At 44.1% G+C, this 24923-nt stretch overlaps 1 protein-coding gene across 1 annotated transcript; it reads left to right on the top strand.

The window, feature by feature from the left end:
* Nucleotides 1-4620: 4620 nt before the first annotated feature.
* On the top strand, nucleotides 4621-24147 carry ACTR10 (actin related protein 10). Its single transcript, XM_066608244.1, has 13 exons — nucleotides 4621-4765; nucleotides 6963-7035; nucleotides 9847-9929; nucleotides 12415-12523; nucleotides 13445-13552; nucleotides 13961-14028; nucleotides 15097-15176; nucleotides 15315-15350; nucleotides 18589-18668; nucleotides 18754-18827; nucleotides 19639-19720; nucleotides 20466-20667; nucleotides 23374-24147. Exons 1-13 carry the CDS (start codon nucleotides 4689-4691, stop codon nucleotides 23553-23555), a joined length of 1254 nt encoding a protein of 417 aa, XP_066464341.1. The 5' UTR covers nucleotides 4621-4688; the 3' UTR covers nucleotides 23556-24147.
* Nucleotides 24148-24923: the final 776 nt, after the last annotated feature.

Below are 24923 nucleotides of genomic sequence, written 5' to 3'. Positions count from 1 at the left end.
ATTTTTTTTCCAGTGTAAAGACTGACAAGGATGGAAACAATGTGAGCCAGAGACCAAAGAGGTCTCTATCTCACATGCTCTCCCTAAGTGCTTCTTCACACTGGCAAGGGCGTTATTGGGCCGTGATTTACGGTCCAATATTGCACTTTCCACCATGTGAAAGCCCTGTGGATGCAATGTATTTTCATGTGAAAACAGCCTTGTATCACTATGGGGAATCCCTTCATCCCTGCCACAGCCGAAGGGATTCCCCCGCTGGGGATGCCACAGCCGTGGAAGCAGGAATTTCTGCCATTAAAAACAATGGGCGATGTCATAAAAAGATAGAACATGCTTCAATGGAAAACATAATGGGAAAGAAACCTAATGTATTAACATGCAGCATCCTCTAGAGTGAGATATACTCTTTACAGACTCTCCAGAGTCTCCAGGATAAGGCAGTATCCAGGATAAGGATAGGCTCAGAGTGGTAGAGAATCATTTTTATCTATTGCTTTATTACTAATGGTGGCCATACACATTAGATACATTGTACAATCGTTTTGCCATTGCAGCTATACACCCTTTAGTCCATATTGGCATTCAGACTATTTCAAACTGGCGATACATGTTCAATGAACTGGGCAAAGGATGAATAATCTTTCACTGTCAGATTTTCTTTCAGGGGATGATTGTCCATGTAACAGGTGACTGCAGCACATGCCCTGGAGTACACGCTCCACAATTCTACCCCTTTGCTCTGAGTGAAGGCTGTAATGGCCCCATGGTGGACATTACAGTTGTCACTCAACAGTAGAGAGGAGGGGGCTGTACAGCTCTTCCTGGAGAGAGTTAAAAACACTTTAGAGTTAGGAACCGCCCAGTTGGCACCAGTGGTGTAGCTATAGCATTTGCAACTACCATTAGACCCCCAAGCCAGGGGTCCCACAGGCCCCCCACACCACACTGCTCTGCAAGCTCCTGCCCTCTACCTAAATAGTGCTTTGCGGCCCTCCCCTACATCATAGAAACACTCCATGGCGAGCACAGTCAGACAGCGCCGTATTCTGCCGCAGGCACCGTCTTGTTGCAAGCCAGCTCTCCCGTTCACTGCCTCCTGTGCTGCACCTGTCAGGGCAGCAGTGACAGCGCCAGGAGGGGAATAAATCTGATGACCAGCAGCATCAGTGTGGCCACTCCGACAATAGCACCCACTACCACCAGCCTGCAGGTCTCCAGGGTGGGGAGTGTCGGCACCCAAGCAGGAAGACACAGAAGTCAACACTGGGACCAGCGAAAAGATGGAGGAGGAGATTGTATTCAAGCTAATGGATGTGATCCACTGAATTTCTTGAAATCATCAGAAAAATGATTGAATATGTTTTAAAACTTGTAATGATCGTTAACTGTAGTTGTATTAATTGTGACATCTATTTGGCAATCTAAAGAGTGTTGAATGATTTACTTTACGGCACATCACGAACGTACTGGTTGTACATTTTTCCAATGACAATCATTGGCATTCTTACTATTAATTATTTTATTTGTGGGACAATTAGGTAATTGGAAATTATTAATACTAGGATAGATATAGTTGCAAGATTTCTGCATTGATTACTAATAAAAATGCAATTTGATTTTTATCCAATCAGTATTAAGCCGGCTGCACACGGGCATATCTGCATTGCGGAATCTGGAGCGGATTCCGCAGCAAATACAGTTCATAACATGCTATTGAAAAACACTTTTTTCTGCACACGACCGGAAATCAATTGTGATTTTCTGCTTGTTGAGGGAAAATCGCAGCATGTTCTATTTTTGGGCGGATGGCTTCCACTGAGGTCAATGAAAGCCATTCGACCCGCGGCCCTTCCGCATTTGACATTGCAGAAAGCTCACGAATTCCACGTCATCGCTAGCCGATGACGTGGAAAAAGCAGGGGTTAGAAAAAAAATCTGTACTGCACATGTCCGACAGCTCACTGTGCAGAGCATCCGCAGTACAAAAAAGAAGAAAAGAATTGACCATCTGTGGTTAATTAAATAGCCACAGGTGGTATTTTAAGTGATTTGCGTTTTTCACGTGCAGGAAATAAAATGCAACAGACTCCATTTTAACACGGTCATGGGTGCGGGAGCTCATAGAGCTCAATTGATCTCCTGCATGAAAAAAAAAACAATTATAGTGCATCTATATCAGCAGCAGAAATCCGCGCGGGTCTGATTTTCCCCGGGAACATGAGGCCTAATAGCATTGCAAAAATATTGCATAACGCTTGGGAGAAAATAGCGTGGATGGATGATTTTCAGCTATTAAGTCTTGAACTTAATTAGTAGGTAAATTACCCATTTACACGATCGGGAGCTGCGTGTTGCGTGTTATCCAGCTCCCAAAGAAGTCTATGGAAACTCCTGCGCAGCACACACCAAAGATAGGTCAGGTCCTATCTTGTCACGCAGCATGGACCTTAGATGCAGGCTTTGCACACGCATGTTGTATCTTTGTTAGGTGCAAGCTTTTTGCGCATCTAAAATTCCTTCATGTGAACACTTCCATAGGCAACCATTGGTTCTATGAGACGCGATCTTCTGCGCGCTATGCTGCGCTAAAACCACACTCGTGTGAAGGTGGACTTAGACAAATTATCTGCAAATTGAGACGATTTTATACTCATACTACTCTCCCTAGGAGTGGGCGTCCTGTTAAAATCACTGCACGATACACAGCAGGCAGTCCTGATAGAAGTGAGGAAGAACCCGGGGGAACTGCAGAAGATTACAGTAGATTCTACAAACTGCAAAAAAACATCTGTTCATGTGTCCAATATTAGAAAACCGCTGAACAAGAACCATATTGGTGGCGGGGCACTGCGAAGAAAGTTGGCGCACTTTAAAGCAAACATTGTGATCCATTTGCCCGAGGCCAAGAAAAAACTACCTACAATAAATGAGCTTCTATATACTACAACAATTCTATAACCAAATATCATATTTTTTAGAAGATGGGGTTGTTTTTGCCTGTAGAATTCTTGCCTGTTACCACCTGGGTGTTCCACAATACTCTGGGGAAAATGTTCTATGGTACAATGAGACAAAAATGGAACTCTTTAGCACAGATTCACAACATTATGTCTGGAAGATAAAGAACGCTGCACACCAACACCATCATGATTGGAGGCTGCTTTGCTGCCTTAGGCCCAATATCCACGGGTGGACATGAAGTATGTAATCCGTACAGGGGCACCCGTGCAGACGATCTGCAGTTCAAGCCGCCCATAGAGAAACATGGCTGTCCGCATATGAATTAACCCTTTCCAATAAATCACGGCATGCTCCATTTCAGTGCGGATCCCACACGGACGGCTTCCATTGAAGTCAATGGAAGCAGTCAAATCCGTGGCCCTTCTGCAATTCTATTGCGGACAGGCTGCAGATTCTGCGAGAAAGCAGGAAATTGAAAAAAATAGCGCAGCGCACGTGCGGCGGCGCATCCGAAGTGAAGAAAATCGAAGACCCAGACAGGTAAGCAGAAGTCCTGTGGTGTCCTCGGCCGCAAGCAGGGTTGGATTCCGTTGTGGGCTCCCATATGCAGAATCCGATCTGCCCGTGGACATGAGGCCTTAGGGCCTGGATGCTGTATCATAACATTTTACAGAAAAATATAAGGCCGGCTGCACACAAACGGGCTGGATTCCACATGCGGGAGCCCGCAGCGGAATCCGACCCTGTGCCCGGACGGTGACCTTGCGTTCCTGTCATTTATCTTCTTTTTCTGTACTGAGGATGGATGCGCCAGCCGCCATCGGATATGTGCAGTACAGATTTTTTTAAATGTTTCTCTTTCCCGTGCCGTTGCTAGGCAACGACGCAGGTACCTGCTACCTATCCGCTCATTCTGCCCTTAAGCCAGTTGCACACAATCGGATTTACATTTCGGAATCCGGCGTCTGCACTGTGTATCTGCAGCAAATAGCGTCCATAGCATGCTATGGAAAAGTGCTTCTTCCTGCACACCCACGGAAACAAACTGCGATTTCTGCAAGTGGAGGAAAAATCGCGGCATGCTCTATTTTTGTGCGGTGTCCGCACAGATGACTTCCATTGAAGTCATTAGAAGCCGTCCGATCCGCGGCCCGTCCGCAATTAACATATCAGACGTTAGTAGAAAGTAAGTCAGTGCATATCCAATGTCATTAGGGCCAAAGCGGACCCACCAAGAATTAACATATGGAAATAAATACGACTTTAGATTCTTGCTCAGATGTCCAATGACTTTTGGTGGGATAGTGTAGATGGATGGATGCACATTTATTAAAACTGTCTAAAGCAAAAACTGTCCCTATTGCCCATAACAACCATAACAATTAAAAAAAGAAAAGCTGATTTCTGATGGGTTGCTATGGGCAACAGCAGTTTTTCATTAAGAGAGTTATGATAAATGAGGCCCCTGATGTTTCTTTAATGTGAAAATTACTTTACGGCTATAGCCTGCCAGTAAGTGAAGTGACAGTATACTATGCAATAGTTATTCCAGTGGTTGGAATTACAACCTAGCTCGAAATACATCGCTGAATACGCCTTTTATATCTGCAATTTAGAGCAGGCATTGCATTAGACAGCCCTACTCAGCTGGAAGGCCCCCATCCCTGCACGGCCCCGCCCCTGTCAGTCGGTAGCGGCGGAGGCGGCGGTCAGCTGTGTTAGCGGAGATGCTGCTGTACGAGGGTTTGGGGAGCGGCGGAGAGAAGACCGCGGTGGTCATTGATCTGGGGGAGGCGTTCACCAAGTGAGTAACGGCCATATCCGGGATACGTCTGCTGTCAGGGGCGCCACAGGCCCTGCAGACAGCTGGAGGACCGCAGCACCATAGAGCTGACCCATCTTCTTACAGACCGTACCGCCTACCTGGGTTACTAGTGCTATATAACCACTATGTAGAACGCTGTTCCCCCCAAGGTGTGGCAGAACTACAACTTCCATCATGCTTTCACATCCTTCGGCTGCCAGGGCATGCTGGGAGTTGTAGTTTTCCAGCAGCTAGAGAACGCTGGTGTGCAATCACACGTTTCTCTCTATTAGATTTGATTTGCTGCGGATTTTGGTGCAGATCTCCATGGTATTCAGGTCTGAGGGGTGAAATCTGAGGCAAAATCCATGCCCTGACTTATATTTAGGGTACGTTCACAAAAGGAAATGCTGCGGCAAAATCTGTAGCATTTCCGCGGCAAAATCAGCTACGAGTTGCAGCTGGTATGGCCCTCCTTTTGCTTCCCAAAACTGCACTTGCAGCACACACCACCAACTGCTGCTGAGCACCCCCTGGTCATGTGATGTCGAAGTGGCGCTCAGTATCATTTGCTGGTGTGTGATTAAAGCGCTGCACAGGCTGAAATCGGCTGCGGATGCACAGCTGATTTTGATTAGGTTCCGCCCCATTAGTGTGGATTTTGACTCGGTTTGATGCGTAAATGCTACAGATTTTCCACTGTTAAAATTCCCAGCATTCCCACTATGTGTGAACCTACCCTTAAGGGGGTTGTCCGTGACTTATTGGATTTTTTTGCTGTTGATGACCTCATCTCTGGACAGGTCATTATTAGATGATCAACAGGGGTCTACTACTCATGATCCCCACCGATCAGCTGATTCCTAGTAATGCTCTTGCTGCGGAGAGCAGAGTGCACTGACCATGTTTAACCCTTTCCAATCCATTGTCTGACGACTTCCTACATTCTGATTGAAGCTCGTACAGCTCCAATGTCAGCAGACGTCCGACAGGGTATTCTTACCGTCTATTGCCAGCCACTCCGCTGTTGGAGCCACTAGCCAGTAATGGCACCGTTATATAACAGCAAAAAGAGGAAGCCTTTTAGGAAATCCAAAATTGGGTTTGGAAGAGTTAAAACGGGGAAGAAGAGAAAACAAAACTTTTTTCCCATAAAAAAGGTAAACAATGAAGAAAACCTACACTTTGTATCTAATTTTGTATGTTCATGAAAGTCCAAACTGTATTGCACTGCGAAATCATGTAAAATTAGGAAAAAATGAATACGATCATGCCCACAATGAATGGCACATGCCTGCCCACACAGGTTCCATACAGCGGGTACTGGGGCTGCGGTGCTGGACAGGGATCTGGCAGAATAGCTGAATATTCACTTTTGCTTCATTTCACACGATTTTAAGCCCTACAATTTTTTTTATTTTTGAAATGTCCCCAACATCCCCTTTAACATGGGCACACAGGCACTGACTGGACCCAGCAGCAATAGAAGATGGGTAATTGCTCTGCACACCTGCTGATCAGTAAAGTATTCTTGTGCCGCCTGTACATGAGGCCGAGCGGTCCGGAGGGAGTAGAGGGTCTAGAGTGGAGATGCTGAAGGGAGACCCAGCTGAGAGTAACTCCATTGTAGACATGTGTTAAACGCTGCCCCTTGATTCCACAATTCAGAAGAACCTCACAATTGTGCGGCATGGGATTGGCAAAACAAATTAATTTAATCGCCCAGTCCTAATTGTTATAGCACAATGGCCGATGGAACCTCTTAATGCAGAAAAAACCCATCCATGAACACAGGATAACAACCAACAACCCCCAACTACTCATCCACTAACCACTGCGGTGTGAAAGTCTATGAAGTCTCCACCAGATGCCACCACTAGAGGGTGCCGATGGGGTGTTGCACCTCAGCAATGTGGTGGTAGGGGCAGTAACAAATGCATGTATCTCCATGCAGTCTGGCCACTGACTCTAGCTACCGTATGAAGCATCTAAGCCTCGGAGGCTCGCGCCACGGGTTTTTCTCCACGATTAGATGACAAATGTTGTCTGATGGAAGACCTGCTGACTCCTCTGTAATTGTCTCTTCTATCCGGAGACCATTTATAAGATCTGGCGTCAGGTTTTCACACTGTAAATGGAAATTGCACATAAATACCTGTGGCTGCTGCAAGTTGTAACGAGGCGTTCTCTTTCCCAGGTGCGGATTTGCTGGTGAAACTGGTCCAAGATGCATCATTCGTAGTGAAATAAGTAAGCCTGGCATCGCAAAGGTAATTTTTTGATGATAGCCAATGACTTATTTTGACTTTATGGTTGTTTGGTTTACTTGTTTCCTGGATGCTGGCACCCCCCCCCCCCCCCCCCCCAAGAAAGATAGGCGCTGACATGGGTAATTGGGAGTGGAGCGTAGTGTGGTTGCTGGGTGGACACCCCACTTGTTGAATTGTCTCCATCTTACAGAAACGGCGTAGCTCGCTGTGTGATTCCTGTAAGGATACATTCACGTGTGGTGGAATTGGTGTGGACCTCCCGCAGCAGAACTTGCACCATTGGTGTGGATTTTGATGTGGATTTTGTTGTGGATCTGCAACTGAAAGGATGAAATTGTTGTGGATCTGCATCGTGGGAACGTTCCCTTACTCCCATTCATTTCTGTGGGAGTTCCGTAATCGGTGTAGCAGAGCTGACTTGGCTGGTTCCGTATTCCTGGCCGCTCTGCAGAGTGGTTTGCCCTCCCGGCCATTATTCACCAAGATGGAAATAACCCTGTAAGTGACCGCAGTGAAAAACTAGGTAGTATTGTGCCGGCTGTGCTATTCTCCACAGTGCCACACCACCCTACATTGTATCCCTCATCTCAACCTATCGCTCAGTCCACACCCTCTGTTCTGCTAATGAAACCAGACTGAGTGCCACTTTAATTTGAACCTCTCATTCCCACCTCCAAGACTTCTCCAGAGCAGCACCGGTCCTCTGGAATGTACTACCCTAAACTATGTGCGCAATCCCTGTCTCGCAAAACTGAGCTCTAGAAACGCATTTCTTCAGGGAGGCATACCGTATCCCCTAAACCAACCCCCCCCCCCCCCCCCCTGTACCCAACCCGATAACATGCTCCCTATTCTACCAACTGCAATCCCTGCTAGCTGCCATCAACCGCCCCTGCAGTCCCAGATTCAGCCACCACACGGCTTAATGCCTGACCATTGTCTATGTGTATACCATCCCTCACTCTCCACCTCGCCATACCATACACATCTCCAGCCCCCTTACCTTCTGTATCACCCCATTATTTGTAGTATGTAAGCTCATTGGAGCAGGACTCTCACCCATGCTTTTTCTATCATGTTTACTACATGTAACCGTGGTTTTTGTACTTTTGTCTTTCTGTATCCCCGTTTTTGTAAGCGCTGCGGAATATGTTGGCACTATATAAATAAAGATTATTATTATGATTATTATTATTCTACGGACGTTAGCTGATACTAAATGATGGCATTCGCAAGCGGATAAAGTTAATTGAAAAATTTTGGAGTCATTAACCCCTTAAGGACATGGCCTATTTTGGGCTTAAGGACGCAACTATTTTTGGTGGATTTTCTTCTCCATTTTTCAAAACCCATAACTTTTTTACTTTTCTGTCGACGCGGCCGTATAAGGGCTTGTTTTTTGCGCGGCGAACTGTAGTTTTTATTGGTGCCATTTTTGGGTACATAGACTATATTGTAAAACTCTTATTATTTTTTTTTTTATGATAGCAGGGAGAGAAAACGCATCAATTCTGCCATAGATTTTTTTTTTTCTTTCTTACAGCATTAATCCTCCAGCATAAATGATACAATACATTTTTTTGCGGGCCAGTACGATTATAATGAAGCCAACATTTTTTTAGGGTTTTTGCACTATTCTGCGATGATAACCCTTTTTTTGGAAATCCTTTTTTCTTTTTTTAAATCACTGCATTCAAAGTCCTGTAACTTTTTTATTTTTCTATGTACGGAGCTCTGTAAAGGCTTATTTTTTGCAAGACGAGCTGTAGTTTTTATTGGTACCGTTTTGGGGAACATACGGCTTTTTTGATCACTTTTATTGCGTTTTTTGTGAGGCAATATGCTAAAAATTTGCATTTTGCCTGTTTTTTTTAGTGTTTTTTTATTTACGCTTTTTGCCGTGCAGAATAAAAAACGTGTTCAACTTATTGTACGCGTAGTTGCGGACACGACTATAACAAATATGTGGGATTTTCATTTTGTTTTAACCTTTTTTTTATGCTAATATGAGAAAAAGCACCTAAAAAGGTTTTTTTTCCATTTTTCTTTTTTGTACATTTAAAAAAATTTTTTTTTTTACACCATTTGTGTCCCTCCTGGGAAACTTAAAGCACAGCACTGATGATCGCTATGATAAGGCATGGCAGGGCTACTGCCCTGCTATGCCTTATCGCTCATACAGCGATCACAGGCTATGGCAATACGGGACCCAGCATCTGGCGTCCTGTTGCCATAGCAACCAGCCAGGCTCTCTGTGATTATATCGCGAGAGCCCGGCAACTTCATGCGGCAGAGAAGGGGTTAACAGTGGGGGGCGCATCTCCAATGCACCCCCACTGTTGCAGTGGGAGGTCGGCTATCACTGACAGCCGACTCCTGCTGCGGGATAGCGCGAGATCTGTCATGATCTCGCGCTAACCCTATGATGTAAGGGTACATCATTTTGCGGAAAGTACCCCACTCCCATGCCGTACCCTTACGTCATGGGGAGGGAAGGGGTTAAATTATTTTTTTTTTACAGAAAGACATACAGGCGCACACTGTAACCCTATATTAAAAAGAATTCCTGGCGTTTTCCTATCTCATGCCGTATTCTGAGACTTTCTTCCCTTGAAGCATTGCACCATACAGCAGCACATGGAGATGGCTTTGCTCAGTGTGCAGCCCTATAGGGTCTCTGCCTAGAACTGCACATTGCCTGCTCTTTGCTTCTCTTATTTTGTATTTAGTTTAATTGAATTTGTTGCATTTCCATTATTAAGCGAATGGGATATAATTCATCAATATGACTTTTTTTTCTTTCTTTCACAGCCAATAAAAGTTGTCCAGTACCATATAAATACGGAGGAGCTGTATTCCTATCTGATTGAGTTCATTCACATGCTGTATTTCAGGTAGGGAACTGTTGCGGTCAGTTAGCATTACAAAGGGGTTTCCCTGGACTTTAATGTTGATGACTTGTCCTTAAAGGGGGTCATCTGGTTACAAACTGACTTTTAAAAATGAGTAGTTGAAACAATAAAACGAACATTACTTGCCTAGCCTCAGCACTGCAGCCCTACGATTCCCCCGGTCTGTATACGTACACGAAGTCAGGCGTCCGCTGCCTGCCAATCAGAGGCCGCAGCGTCACCACCCTTCCTTCGGGCATCTCGCTCACATCATGGGCGCCATGATGCCAGGAGTTTGGAATGGTGACGCCGCAGCCTCTGCTTGGCAGGCAATGGCCACCTGACGTCCTCTGTCAATACATACTGGGAGGATCATGAGGCTACAGTGCTTTATTGCCGGAGCTGAGAATGGCTAAGCACCTTTTTTTTTTTTTTAATCATTTGGATCTAATTTTAAAAAGTCCGTTTGTAATGTGACAATGCCTTTAAGATAGGCCATCAGTATTTGGTGACGGTCTGACTGTCATTAGCCCTGCCAATCAGGTAAATGGGGCAGCCATGTTGCTTGCTAGCTTCAGTGGAACTGAGTTGCAGTACCAGACAGGGCCACAACGCTATGTATGACACTGCGATTGGGGAAACCATGCAGGGCGTGTAGCACTTGCTTCATTTAAAGGTGTTACCCAGTTGTAAATCATTGATGGCCTATCTTCAGGATGGGTCATCAATAGTGGATCGTCACCAGGGATGCTACGCAATCGGCTGTTCTCTGGGTCATTGTGCTCATGCATTAAGCTGATTTCTGCAGGAAGTGGACAGCCCTGTTCTCACTGCAGTGGCCACACTTGGTATCACAGGCCATGTTTCCATTGAAATGAATGAGAACAGAGCTGTGCTTCCTGCAGAGATCAGTTCAGTGCAATAGCTCAGCAAAAAGGGGTTAGTCAGGAACAGGACAAACTTCATTTTTCTGTTCCGTCAATGAGACATGGATTGAGGTTGGCTGCACAATTACAATCAGCTTTCTGATTGAAATGGAGACTCCTTATTGCTGCGAAATCCTTTTGTTTGCAGAAGTGGATGAGCATATTGAAATCCAACATGCCTGATTCATCTTTCCTTTAACATCTGCTGTCAGGGTAGATTTGGGGGGATTTCAGACATATTAGATAGTTGGATGATTTCACCTGTAATGTGTCTAGGTGAGCTCAAAGGGGTTGTGTGGTTATAAGAAAAACATTTTTAAAGGCTGGGCGATGAAATGAAACTGTATACTTGCCTACATTCGGTCCCTGGGACCTAGCTGAGCCGCTCTCGCTGCCCAATTCTCATCCCTGTCTGTGGATGGCTGCCAGAGGTCAGGTGATCACTGCGGCCAATTGGAGGCCACAGCGTCACCATCTGAACTCCTGGCATCAGTGCTGACGTCCTGGGCGCCAGGAGTCTGTCGTGGTAACCCTACGGACATCTGTGGACGAGGGTGAGAATGGGGCTCTCGAGAGCCGAAGATAGATGGGTGAGTTTATTGTCTTTCTTTATTGTATCACCTGCCCAGCCTTTATAATTTTTTTTTTTTTTTTTAATAATCGCACAATCCTTTCAAGGCTTTTGTATCTTTTTCTTATCTTTTTAAGTTGAGGCTTCAAGATCAAAGTTACTGACTTCATTGAGGCAGAGTTATTGCTGCACGTAGTTAGTCATAAACTGAATAAATGATTTCCTCTGCTAACATCTGCCCAGACAACAAAGGTAAAGCAGGATGATGAATTGCACTCTGCATTATCATATATCAAGAGTGTTTTCTTGGCGTTCGCTCCACTTGTAGATGACCTTCCACGCATTTCCTGTTAGTCATTAATAATGTTCTTTTTTATGTATTATTATTCTGCATCATGCCTAAGTGTTCTGATCACATTGCTGTCGCTGAAGTCCAGCGAGATGCAGCATTGTGATGTTTCATCTATACTAGCTGTGCTGTAATGCAGATACAATCTAGAATGCAGGATAAGAATATTCTACACGTCTGATACTTTTCTGTTGTCACATCTGTAAATATCTGTACAATTAACGAACCTGACAATTATGCAGAAATGAATGGCACAACATAGACAGTGCTTCTATCTTCCTGTAGTCTGTCACAGACTGATATGTGTCAACCACTGATTGTAGTGTATGCTTCTTCTTAGAGGTTCTGCAGCAGCTGCAGCGTGTACTCGTGTGTCCCTGCTGATGCAGAATAACCTACAACACAAACCAGAAGAAGTAGTGCAGTTGTGAACAGAGCCTTACTAGCTTGTTTTCTGTCTTGTCCATCATGTCTGCTTAGAATTTTTTTGGGGGGTGGGGTATTTCTTTTTTTTTATTGAAAAGGAAGGGGGAATATAAAGGAAGGGTTTCTACTTCTTCTCTATGTTTGGCTTGAGAATATTGACAAAACTACACTATGCATGTGTGACAAGTGTTTAATACTGCCGTTTGTCATTTCCAGGCACCTGTTAGTGAATCCCCGTGACCGCCGAGTTGTCTTGATAGAATCCGTACTTTCCCCTTCTCACTTCAGAGAGACTCTTACACGGGTTCTTTTCAAATACTTTGAGGTAGGAAAGTTCACAAGATTGTAAAATTCAGTCACTGGGTATACTGGAAAAGGAACTTGATTTATTGGCGTTGCTGAGGAGTGACTGAACTTTATGGGACAATCTCTGAACAGTTGGACTTTTTGTTCACATTACAAGCATATTTTTTTGTACCAACCACGTGACGATCACAAGTGTGTGTGTGTATATATAATATATGTGTGTGTGTATATATAATGTGTGTGTTTTAAATTTATTATTGGAAAATAAAATCACGTGGTGTGTGTTGTGTTTTTTTTTTTTTGTTTTGTTTTCATCCCATTCACAGTGTTCTCTGTGAATGGGATGAGCTGTAATCTCAAATATATCCAATGGACAGATATGGCAGTGTTTCTATGAAAATAAAACTGACCATTTTGTATGACTTGGGGCAAATGCTCACATCAGAAAATGATCAGCTTATTGCTGTTGGATATGATGAGTACATAGTGATGAAAAAAATAGGTCCATGGAGCGCCAAGCCACTCCTGGAACGCAGCGATGGCTCCTCAAAAATTGTATAACCGTTCTCCAGCACTCCAAGAAAAATAGTATAGATTAAAATATGACTTGTATTATTATGTCAAGACAAAAGCAATGAAGAGGAATCAACTCTAAAAACAATATAAATACTCATAGGAGTAAGAGCCAGGATACATTGGCTTGAAACATGTAAGAGGATCCCTCCTTGTTTTTATATTTTATCCTTCTACATTGTTATTATCTTGATGTATTAAAAGTTGGTTTTTTTATCTAAACTATTTTTTTCTTGGAGTGCTAGAGAACTTTTATACACTTTTTTTGAGCAGCAAAAAGTAACATGACCTTAGTTACAGTATGCATTGGTCGCAATATTCATCTCTTTGCGCTGTCTTCGGTAACCACTCTTGTTATGTCTGGCAGGTACCATCGGTGCTGTTTGCACCAGGACACTTGATGTCTCTGATGACACTTGGTATCAACTCTGCAATCGTCTTGGACTGTGGATACCGAGAGACGCTTGTTCTGCCTGTATCCTTTGGTCAGCTATTATATATGTAACCCATTAAAATGGGCACTGCTATTCCTTGCTGCAAACCACCTTTTATGTTATAGGATTAAATACGAAAAACAACTAAAGGGGGGTCATCCGCTAGCAGGATAACCAATGGCTAGGTTATCGCAGACAGTCCTGGGACACCCCACAATTATCTGTTATCGATGAAAGAACCAAGCGGTTAGTGTCCATTTCCCTGCAGCATTGCCCAAGGGAGGAGTGAAAGGAAACGTGAGATATTTATCCATAGCAATCAGTCTAGTTTCTTCCTTACTTCTGCATATAGCTGCTGAAGAATTGGAGCGGGGATCAAGTTGCTGTGGGCACTACTTGTGAATAAGAGTTGTTGAGTTTGCAGTAGTTTCATTCTTAACACATGTTAGATATATGAGGGAATTCCAATTCTGAGCTGTTGGGGAGCTCTCCCCTTGGGTGGAAAAGCAATTCACAAGTAAGTATTGAAATTCAGAGCTTTGCTTTTGCTGCTTGGCCAGTTCTGTATCCCACATAGAGGCCCCCTCTTTATCGATCATATTCCCTAATAGAACATATGAGCAGGCTTTGTTTTAATGGTGCATCCCTCTTATAGAGGTGATAAGTGTGTCTTCACACTGTCTAATATACCTCTGTTAACAATCTGGTTGCTCTGAGCAGCTCAGTGGTGGCAGAGGATGACATAATAGTTATTTCCTCAACCCCTATACTTAGAAGTTTATTGCCTACCAGTGTACAAAATGAAATGGAAACGCATATTTCCCTGAATATAATTCAATTCTATCCCTTCAGCATTCCGATCATAAGAGCATTGGAGCCCTCATCCAATTGGGCGAATTTCTTGAGCCAGACTACATACCCTTTTACATGTTCCAAATATCGGACACACCAGTTCCTCTGAACATTCATTCACCTGACAATCGTGTAAAAGAGCCAACGAACGAACATTCACACAGTAATCCAGTTGTGTCGTTTTTTGTTTTTTTTAAGAATCCACAGCAGAAATGCCCTCAGATTTCTGGCGCAGATCTCCCAGTGCGTCCGCACAACGGTTATCTCCCTTGTCATTCAAAGGGGCTCATCTGTGGCTTTTCCGTGCGGATTATAGAGCATGCTGCACGTCTTTATAATCCACATTGAAGTCATTATTCCTTCGGCGTATGAATTGGGTATACCGCATTCACTTGCAGATTGTTAGTGGATTTAATGAAGATTTAGGTGTGGAATCTGTACCTAAATCCTCTTCAAATCCCGAATATGACCGAAGGCATTTGGTCATTTATTAGGAGGCTCACTGCATGTACAGGAAAATGATTTTCTCTCAGTCAGACTAACAGTCTAATAATCATACTTGGGCTAGCTCTGTGGCTCTCCACTTGTTGCAAAACCACATCTACCAACATTATAGGGCATGCTGGGAGTTGTAGTTTGTCAGCATTTGCAGCGTAACAGTTGAGATACCACAGCATTGGACCATAAATGTGTATGTGATTGCTTGCGAATTTGTTCCCCTTTATCCATATAGAGAGCTAGAGACTCAGCTGTTGGAGCAGTGCACTGCCGATACCGGGACCGCCAAGGAGCAGAGCCTCCCATCTGTAATGAGTAAGAAAACCAGTTCCGTTTATGCTCTTCTTGCTTTGCTTTCCTATATATGTAATATATTTGGCAGAGATTGTCACTGAGACTACCGGTATCATCATTTTTTTTTTTTTTTTTCTCTTTTCCTTTGTACTTCTGTAGACACTATCCCAGAAGAAGTAGTGGAAGATATTAAAGGTAAGGGGCCTGTAATGTCGTCTCAATATCATGAAGTAGCATGGCTTAGATAAATACATGATCTAATTAGTACAATCATTTTCCCAGTGCTGAGCAGCAGCGTCTCTCCCTCTATCCATTGAAATAATTATATACGGTCACCCAAGCCAAACTAGAGTATTTAGGGTACTTAACATACTGGAATATTCCGCTGTCAACATTCACAGCATAATCTGCATGCCTAAATGCAAATTTTGATGCAGATTTGCTGGCAGAATTAAGGCTATTTCAAATAAGTTCAAAATCAGCATGTTAGATTTGCAGATTTTTTTTCGCATGGCGGAATATGCCGGTTTGTGTTCATGTGGCCTTACAGGTAGGTTGGAGGTGATGGACCGCTGTCTTGGGTGTATGGCAAGTTGTACACGTAGAACTTGTCATTGTGAATTGATGTATGGCTTAATAAAAGTAGTGGGTGGACTGATTTCTGTGAGCAGTGCCTACTGCCCGTTTTCACTAGGTTATACTAGTACAAATGAGAATCCATGCTGTAGTTAAGGGTAGGTCACCCCTGAGAAGCTGCTCATTCCTAGGAGAAGGTAAGGGAAAAACAATATCTAGTGAAGGATTTTCTTTTCCGAATACCTGTATTGAAGTAAGCGGAAAAGAATATTAGACAATGCATGCAAAATGAAATAGATATGCACAATAGATGCACGCTACTGTGGCTGTGCAACAAGCAAACATAGAGCCAAGGTGTAAGAGCACGCTGCAAGCGCCAAGGGATGTGCATGAATACATGAAGTTAGAACTACATTACTGCAATACTTTAATATGTATATCAACTTGATGTTCTTAGGCTCTCACAGCTTGATCCATTTCTTTGCTATCTGCTAGTGACAAGGCAATCCCGATAGATGGGACCCTACACTAACAGACTCGCACTTTGACCTAGGCCTCCAAACTTAGGGCTTGAATTAGAAGTGTGCATAAAGAGAACCTGTCACCAGCTTCAAGTTGCCCAACCTATGGGCAGCATGAACCTGGCACAGATATGCGCGTTGCATGTATTATTCTGCAATGTTGCCAGCCACTGGAACAGTGCCACACCAGCTTTTCCCCACCCACACCATCTAGAGCGCTGGCTCCCTTCCTATACACAAACCGGGTATGACGTCACGCTACAAGTGTGAAGTACAAAAATATTAAAGTAAGCAGTCAACATGGTGCAACCTTTGGACTTAGGGCTCATGTCCACGGGCAAAATGTGATTTAAAATCCGCAGCGGATCTCCCGCGCGCGGATCCGCACCCCATAGGGATGCATTGACCACCCGCGGGTAGATAAATACCCGCGGATCGTCAATAAAAGGCATTTAAAAAAAAATGGAGCATGAAAAAATCTGGACCATGCTCCATTTTCATGCGGGTCTCCCGTGGGGACGGCTCCCGCGGGCTTCTATTGAAGCCTATGGAAGCCGTCCGGATCCGCGGGAGACCTAAAATAGGAATTAAAAGCATTTACTCACCCGCAGCGGGCCGCGAAGCTCTGCTCTTCCTCACGGCCGCATCTCCCTTGCTTCGGCTCGGCGGATGTGCCCAGCGCATGCGCCCGGCACGTCGACGACGTGCCGGCGACGTGCCGCCGGCGTCAGGAATTCATCCGCCGGCCGAAAATGAAGATCCGGCCGTGAGGAACAGCTGACCTTCGCCGCCCGCTACGGATAGGTAAATGCTTTTAAATTTCTATTTTCAGCACTCATGTCCGCGGGGCAGGAGGGACCCGCTGCAGATTCTACATGTAGAATCTGCAGCGGATCTGATTTTCCCCGTGGACATGAGGCCTTAGTGGAAAAAAAGAGGTTTAATGAGTTTTTCTGGTTTTATGTCAATATAGCTTAATCACTAAATACATGAAAAGGTCTGAAGCTTTCTAATATACTTTGTATCTCACCATTTTAAGATGTATAGTTGCTGTCAATGATTGAGAATCTTCTTGCTCATATACACCGTATACAAAATGTACGTATTCCTGTTCTCATTTTGGGAAGTGAATATAATTGTATTCAGTCTACAGAATACTCTGAGCTAAACGACCTGGCTGATGCATTGTAGCAAAGAATCAGTAAGACGTGTGCTGTTGATATATTTACCTAACAGAACATTGTCTAGGCTAGAGGTACTCAACTCATTATTGTAACGTTTCACTTATCTGGGTCTGGCATCAGGTGATTGTCTGAGCCGAACACCAATGATGGTTAAAGTGAGGCGCATGGAGTCCTGTAACGGATTACAGGAATGTGGATCCACTGGACCAATCAACTAGGCAGCGGCCAGTTCTGGAGCGAACGAACTCTGATTTAGGAATACAGGCAGAACCGAGAAGGCAAAGCCAGAACTCGGAACCAAGAGACGGAGTACATACTCACGGACAAGCAGAGAAATGACAGATGCCAAACACCCGGAACACTCACCAGCATACCCGCACGATTAACCAGATGGAACTGCTATAAAAGTACGAGGCATTAGTTCAAGAATTGGCCAAGTCACTTAAGCTGCAAGCCCAACTTCAAGGGTCCTTGTTGTCTCGCTTAACAAGATAACAAACCCCAAGATGCCTGCCTGTAAGCGGGCGATCGCCACGATAAGGGCGGCCCTGCGCTGGAATCTCGGGTCTGACTATCCCTAATGGGGTAGCAAACATGGGACCTGGCAGCAGACAGAGGAGCACACAGATGCAGGACAGAGCAAGGACAACCATACACAGGAATGGGAACTGACAGGAAATAAACATACAAACAGATTAGATATGCAAGAAGCCTTAGACAGAACAGAAGGCCTGAAACAGACCCAACACAGACAGGCAGACAAGACACAGATCAGACAGAACTCCGACTGCAAACACAGAACAGAGTGACCAAGGAAAGCTGAGTGTCAGGAACTAACAGGATTGGTGTCAGACTGTAAAATTTAGTGCGCTCCAGCGAGCACAGCGTCCTCTCATTGCTTACCTGGTACAGCTCCTTACGTTTGGCAGTAGCTGTGCCTGTAGTCGGTGCTTTTACCGCAGGCATATAGGATACATTGATTCTGAAATGAACCAGTCACATTTGCCCTTGTGAGTGGGAGCTTTGGTGGTATTGCCCATTCCTTTAAAGGTATCTGTGATATTGGTTTTGTATCAAACAGCTTTATTTTAGTAGATTTGGATATGACAAGTCCTTCTGCTGACCAGATGCTTTTTTGTAACATTCCTACAGTTCGTATTTGTTTTGTAAGTGACCTGCAACGAGGACTGAAAATCCAGGCTGCCAGATTTAACATTGACGGTAGCTCTGAGGTAGGTTTCTTTCCTGGATTTCTAGAACACACACCAATAACCATCTGGTTTGTGACACAGTTTTATTTTGGTTTTTTTTCTTCAGCGCCCCGAACCGCCTCCTGATGTTGATTACCCATTGGATGGACAGAAAATTCTGCATGTTAAAGGACCTATCAGGTGGGATTGTATTGACAAAGTAGTTACAGCTTCAGGTCTCCTATAAAGTGGGGATATGAAAATGAAAGTTTATGCAGAAACAGTCTAATTTAGGAATGTGAAGACCAAATACTGTTGGTACAACGCAGTCCTATGTAACAGACAAGGGATGGATAATGTAATTCACTTGTATTTTATGCATTTTTATATAGTGCACACATCTTCCATAGACCTGCACACAGATTTGCTTTAATATGGGGCTTCCATTCTAAAATCACCTATTGGTATGTTTTTTTGGAGTGTGGGGGGAAACCATATTATCTGGCAGAAACCCAGGCAAATACTGAAAGAAGATACAAACTCCATGCAGATGTTGCACTTGAACCTAAGACCCCAGTGCTGCAAGGCAGCAGTACTAACCACTGAGCTGCGTCATTCAAGACCTCTGAATGGCAATGTTTGTAGGAGAAAAATGGCATCAACTTGAATAGGGAATAACTTCCAAAAACTGTCCAATGTCTAGTCTTTCTGGGAGTATTTAGAAGCGTTGCACAATTTGAAAAGAGCATTGTCCTTTTCAGTTTTTTTTTCATTACTTTCATCTACTTTGATAATCTGTAATGGAAATAGGTGATCCTCTTACATTATAAAGTAGGGGTGAAAGACTCCTGTCAAACTAATAACGGGACCACTGCAGAGTCAAACACAGATCTACATTATTATATCTACATATATCTGTTTTTACTGCTTCTTAAAACTCCCATCAGTCATTAAAAACCTTATCCCCATGATGCTGTATTAGTGTAACCTCCTGCGCCACTTTCTTTTCCAGAGACTCTGTTGTGGAGGTGTTGTTTGAGCAGGACAATGAAGAGAAGTCTGTTGCCACTTTAATACTGGACTCGCTTGTACAGGTAATACGACCTTAAATTGCCATCTAAAGTAAAGTATCAAGCAACTTTGCAAATAACCTTGTTTATAAATATACCGTTTTGTGTATACAGCTCATGTGAAGACCTACATGTCTTCATCATTGGACTTCAAACATGCTTTGTGTAGTTTGATTGTAACACTTGTATGCTGGCAAGAGGTAGGGGACAGATAGAAGTGTATGGAGAATTGGGCTGCATGGGGTCGTTGATGTCATTCAATGAATGGCTGTGATTGGTTTATCGAGTGTCGATTCTCATTTGGCTGATGTGGTGCTCGATTTAACCAATCGGAGCATTAGCTTGCTGGGAGCGGGGTATTCAAGCCTCGCTGCCAGGACTGCTCTGTCGGCGTGCAGGAGGACACGGAAGCCTGCAGCAGCGCCGCAGGCCATCGTGAGGGATGCGAACGCCGGCTGCTAGGTAAGTATTAGAAGACACCCCCTGAAAATAAGACAATGTGCCTCTTTTGAGGCAAAAATAAATAACCGTGTCTTATTTTCGGGGAAACACTGTATGTAACAATGGAAACTTGTCAGCATAGAGCTGTAGACCCAGAACAGTCAGGCTTTAAAGGGATTGGGCAGTCTGGGCAACCACTTTCACCTTTGGTCTGCTGATCATAAGGTGTCCTTTATTGGTAGCCCTGGGTTCAGCTAGGTTGTCACAACTCATTGTAGGATATTGCTCTGAGGTGAATGCTTATAATCTTGCCGCCTTGTGTGTTTAGTGTCCTATAGATACTAGGAAACAACTGTCTGAAAATATTGTGGTCATTGGAGGTACTGCAATGCTGCCAGGATTTCTTCACCGGCTAATGGCAGAGATCCGATACTTGGTGGAAAAGCCAAAATATAAAGAAGCCCTCGCTACCAAGACTTTTAAGGTTCACAGTCCACCTGCAAAGCCAAACTGTGTGGCCTGGCTGGGAGGTAATAAAGTGACTGCATTTATGGATGTAAGAATGTTTGTTGACTTATTACTTACTGCCTTCAGGTCCTCTGGGGTCTGCTGGGATCTAGTCAAGTCTTTGGCTAGAAGGTTATTAAAGCAATTTATTTGTATCCTAATAAAATATAAACTGGTCTAGAAAAATGTTAAAAGCTGCCAGAAGTCTCGTAAATTTACAATGCTAAATGGCGCTTTGCTGTCTGATGTGATAGGTGACACTAAGGGAGCAGTGATGATGCACCTCTCCTGTGCTGGCAGCACTTTGATGTGGACTAGATCTGCACATGATATTTTAATGGACCCGATCACGTGCCTAGCAATACCACTAGCTGTAATATGATGTCAGCTGGTGGACGCCATCATGTGACCGGTGATGCTATGAGCCCCCAACATGATGATGGTATTTGATTGGCATCACTGTTGTCTATAGTAAGCTGTGATGATGCATGTCATTAGTGCTGGTAGCACTTTTTTTTAAGTGGGTGAAATATATAAATACCCCGTTTTCCTAAAAATAAGACAGGGTCTTATATTAATTTTTGCTCCAAAAGATTTCACTTTTTTCCATGTATAGATGTCTGGACACTATTTACATTGACTTTTTATTACCCGTGACTAGGGATTAATTTTGGAGTGAGGCTTGTTAGGCTGAAAATCATGCTAGGGCTTATTTTCAGGGAACCAGGGTAGCTGGTGTGTCTGGGTGTTTGCCGTCAGTCATGCTGTTGCCCCATGTGCCTGATGACGCCTCTAGGTAGTAATACATGTCGGGAAGGGGAAAACGGGTGGGGTCTGTGTGAGCCAGTTTACTTTTTAGTTGGTGTGCCTTATCACAGTAGAAATTGGAGATTAGGTGTCTGTACGTCAGTGTCCCCAATATTACATTGCTATCGGGGCTCTATTTAGCATTTTCATCAATTTTAATGGCACTGTGAATGTGAAAGGCATCCCAGTTTCTAACATTTCTCCAGAGCCATTCATATTTTTAAGTAACTAGTTTTACTAGCTGGTTAGTGCAGGCTGGGTCACCAGTGGGGCTTTTTGCCCTTTACATTGTTTCTACTCTACAGGAGTTTAAGCTGAGACCAGCGGGGACCATCCATGAGGCCAGTAGTTCTGGATCAGTGGGGGGTTTAAAAGGGAATAGGCTGTTTAAGTACATATGTTGCTGACAGCAAATAGTTGTTTTTTTTCTTTAGAAAGCCGGACAGCCGCTTTTAACTTCAGTTATTGAAGTTTAGACTTTGGGTCATTGTCTTGCAGTTACTTTTCAACATATTCTGTGCAGAGGATTGGACGTTCTCCTGGAAGGGGCTGTCTGGGTTTAGGAAAAGAATCTCGGGTTCGTTGCAGCTCACGGACAGGTCGTATTCTGCATGCGGGATCCCGCAGCAGAATCCAACCCTGTGCGCGGCCAGTGACCCCTGCATACCTGTCCGCAGTCTTTTAATCTGTGCTGGGGATGTTAGGTACAGATTATGCCGCGTCGTCATTAGGCGATGACTCAGATCCTGCAAACTTTCTGCAATGATGAATACGGAAAGGCCGCAGATCGGATGTCTTCCATTGACTTCACTGGAATCCGTCCATGCGGAATCCACACAGAATTGCAGCAAACTGCGATTTCTTCTCCGTGAGCGGAGGAAATTATGTTTTGCCATAACATGCTATGGGCACCATATTCTGTGGAATCCGGAGGCAGACGCCTGCTCCATATTCCGCAATGCAAATCTGCCCGTGTGCAAGCGACAAAACCCAATAAAGTGAAAAGGCTAAACTGCAACCCCACACACAGGAGACCCTTCTTTCCTAATTCCATACAATTTTCTCTTTATAGTTCAGAAAATATGGTCTCTGGGTTACTACAGGTGTATTGGGATTTATTTTGTCTGTAGATTAGCACTTTTGACTTACCAGTCTGGTAGAATATTGTGCCGGAGGGACTTGGGGATCACAGTTCTAAGTCTGCAGTTATTCGAGTTGGTTAGATTATTTCTTCTGGGACGTTTTCTGACTTGCTGCAGGAGTTGCACTTGTACCCTTACGGTGTTCACAAGTAGCAGAACTGGTGCAGAAAATCCCCAAATTCCGCAGTGCACCCATGAAATCTGCTGCAGTTCTGCACTATTAGAATCCTTTTGGCAGGTCAAACATTAATGTAGAGATTCACTACAGATCCTTCTGGAGGTAATGATGGAGTCTTAAAGAGTTAGAAGTGGCCTTGTAAACTTTTCCAAACTAATGTATCTCTACAATGAGTTTCTTTTTCTCTTCGGTAAAATCCTTTGATCGTGACATAATAATGTCATAGAAACTGTGATGACTACTTTGCTTTTTTGGAAAGGCTTTATGTATGATGAGGGTTAGAGACACCAATGCTGTCTGCTGAGTACCTACAATATGTTCAGTTCACTACATGCAATGTATTAGTATACTTCATATGTATATAAACTACTAAAATCATTAATTACCTATCCACAAGATGGGTGAGAGACGATTGATCACTGGGACCCAAAGTCTTTTTTTTTTTTTTTTTTTTTTTTTTTTTTTAGGGGGACTTGGGGTTCACTGTTGTTGTGATGTGGAGGGGGGGGGGGCAGCAAAGATCTCACCTGGAAAGACACTTTGCTTTTATTTTATGACTTACATGACATTGAATGCTTATTCTCAACCCTTCTCCCATCCAGGAGCGATATTTGGAGCTCTGCAGGATATCCTCGGCAGCCGCTCCGTGTCTAAAGAATATTACAATCAGACTGGCCGTATTCCTGACTGGTGCTGTCTTAACAATCCTCCCCTTGAAATGATGTTTGATGTTGGAAAATCTGCGCCGCCACTGATGAAACGAGCCTTTTCTACCGAAAAGTGAAACTTTGAACCAGAAAACTACTGTATTTAGCAAAAGGACTAAATGTGCAAAAATCCCAATATTTATTCTAATCTTCTATGCTCACAAGACCTTGTGTATATTTGTATTAAATATTTTGCCTTGTTTACACAGCATTACTGTAGGTAGTCATAGGCCATGATGTCCAAACTACTATGACGTTGTGTGACATTACTTGCAGGACTTCATCGTTCCCTCCTGTTAGCACTGATGGTACAGCGGACCTGAGGCTACATGATGGGAGCAGCCATTTGGTCTGTATCCTAGCTGGAGGACCTCACTGAGGTACAACTACCATGCTTATACCTCCCTAGCATACATGCTTACATTGGACAAGTATGGCTGCATCTAATGAAGTGGAAGTGTGTTGGTATATGGATTGACTGGCACATGTCACTGTGTATAGGACTAGGGGACCTGGTGGATTAGAATTGGCTTTCGGGGTGGAAGCCAAACGTTAATGAACACTTTAAGTTCAGCAGTTTACTAAGATTTGTATGACCACATTGTATCCCACAAATGCTTTGTTTGCCTAATATATCTGGACAATAAACAGTCTTCATATCAATGTCAACCTAACGGTGTAAGAATTCTTACTTCCCTTTATACATTTTTTTTTTTTAAACTGGATCGCTACATTTTCTTGAAATGGAATGGCTTCATATCTGCTGTTTTTGATTTTTGCTTCTAGATGCATATACTACCAATACATGTACATAGGTGGGGAGTCTACTACAGACCCTGCTGCTGTGTTCTGCGGACTTCCTGCAAACCATGGGGTATAGCAGGGATAGCTATGGGAGGTCACCAAGCATGGCCGACAACCAGCAAGGGCTCACAAAGGAGGCTGGTCTTACTGGGGAAATTTTCAAAAGGGGTGACAATTTGTGATAGTATGGTAGCGAACGCGAGAAGACAAAACCTCGCTTTTTATCCATGTAGAACCAGTATATAGAAGTGAAGGCTGAATCAGAGGGGGGCGTGGCTAGGCATGGGAGAGTGAAGTCGTACATCTCGGAGCTCCGCAGCCACCGACGTTCAGAAAGCCGGGAAAAAGCAACAAAAGTGACCAAAACTGATGAAGACCAGAGTGGGGAAGAGGAAGGCAGACCAGCCGCAGACCCAAGTATCCCCTTTGAGTCGGTTCCTGCACGGAACAAGTGCCACGGGAGCGGGAAGACGGCTCTCCAACATGGCGCCAGGTCAGCGCGAGAAGCCCGCGCTGAAGCAGAAGGGAGACCCTGCAACCCCTCCCACAAGCAAAGCGACAGCAGGAGAGCCCCATGCCGGCAAACCATCAGGGCAGACTGAAAAGCCCTTACAGCAGCGGAGCAGAGCGCCGGAGGTCTC

The sequence above is a fragment of the Eleutherodactylus coqui genome, chromosome 6 (genome assembly GCF_035609145.1).
Source record: "Eleutherodactylus coqui strain aEleCoq1 chromosome 6, aEleCoq1.hap1, whole genome shotgun sequence".
Taxonomy (NCBI): Eukaryota; Metazoa; Chordata; class Amphibia; order Anura; family Eleutherodactylidae; genus Eleutherodactylus; species Eleutherodactylus coqui.
This window is presented reverse-complemented; position numbering and strand designations above follow the sequence as displayed.

Bases quoted from the DNA above. Each gene is read 5' to 3' on its own strand.
- ACTR10 (XM_066608244.1), top strand. From the start codon at position 4,689: ATGCTGCTGTACGAGGGTTTGGGGAGCGGCGGAGAGAAGACCGCGGTG. The intron at 14,029-15,096 runs GTAAGTATTGAA...TTATCCATATAG, and splicing joins GGTGGAAAAGCAATTCACAA to AGAGCTAGAGACTCAGCTGT. The intron at 20,668-23,373 runs GTAATAAAGTGA...TCTCCCATCCAG, and splicing joins CTGTGTGGCCTGGCTGGGAG to GAGCGATATTTGGAGCTCTG.